The sequence below is a fragment of the Mesitornis unicolor genome, unplaced genomic scaffold (genome assembly GCF_000695765.1).
Source record: "Mesitornis unicolor isolate BGI_N332 unplaced genomic scaffold, ASM69576v1 scaffold21040, whole genome shotgun sequence".
In the NCBI taxonomy this organism is placed as follows: domain Eukaryota; kingdom Metazoa; phylum Chordata; class Aves; order Mesitornithiformes; family Mesitornithidae; genus Mesitornis; species Mesitornis unicolor.
In genome coordinates, this window is record NW_010156512.1 from 9,843 (window position 1) to 10,314 (window position 472).

General features: G+C 63.1%; 1 protein-coding gene across 1 annotated transcript in view; it reads left to right on the forward strand.

The window, feature by feature from the left end:
• ETV5 (ets variant 5) overlaps positions 1 to 468 on the forward strand; it is a 10,268-nt gene extending 9,800 nt beyond the window's left edge. Inside the window, 2 exon segments of the mRNA XM_010193415.1 lie at positions 1 to 99; positions 247 to 468. The exon segment at positions 1 to 99 is cut by the window's left edge and continues 1 nt beyond it. Coding sequence (XP_010191717.1) covers positions 1 to 99; positions 247 to 468 — 321 coding nt within the window.
• The last annotated feature ends 4 nt before the right edge of the window (positions 469 to 472 follow it).

Sequence of the window (472 nt, forward strand, 5' to 3'; positions counted from 1 at the left end):
GCGAGGCGCTGGGGCATCCAGAAGAACCGGCCGGCCATGAACTACGACAAGCTCAGCCGCTCGCTGCGCTACTACTACGAGAAGGGCATCATGCAGAAGGTGAGTGACTGGCACGAGGGGGTGGAGGGTGTCACTGTCCCACTAGTGTCACTGCAAGAGGGGGCTCGGTCCTGTGTCAGTCATGCCACACTCGTTCCCCGGGGAGAAATGTGCAGGGCACCTCTCACACCTTCCTCCTCCTCGCAGGTGGCCGGTGAGCGGTACGTCTACAAATTCGTCTGCGACCCCGATGCCCTCTTTTCCATGGCCTACCCCGACAACCAGCGCCCCTTCCTGAAACCTGAGCCCGAGTGCCCAGTGCCCGAGGAGGAGACGGTGCCGCTGACACACTTTGAGGACAGCCCTGGGTACCTGCTGGACCTGGAGCCCTGCGGCAGCCTGCCCTATGCCGAGGCCTTCGCCTACTGACCCA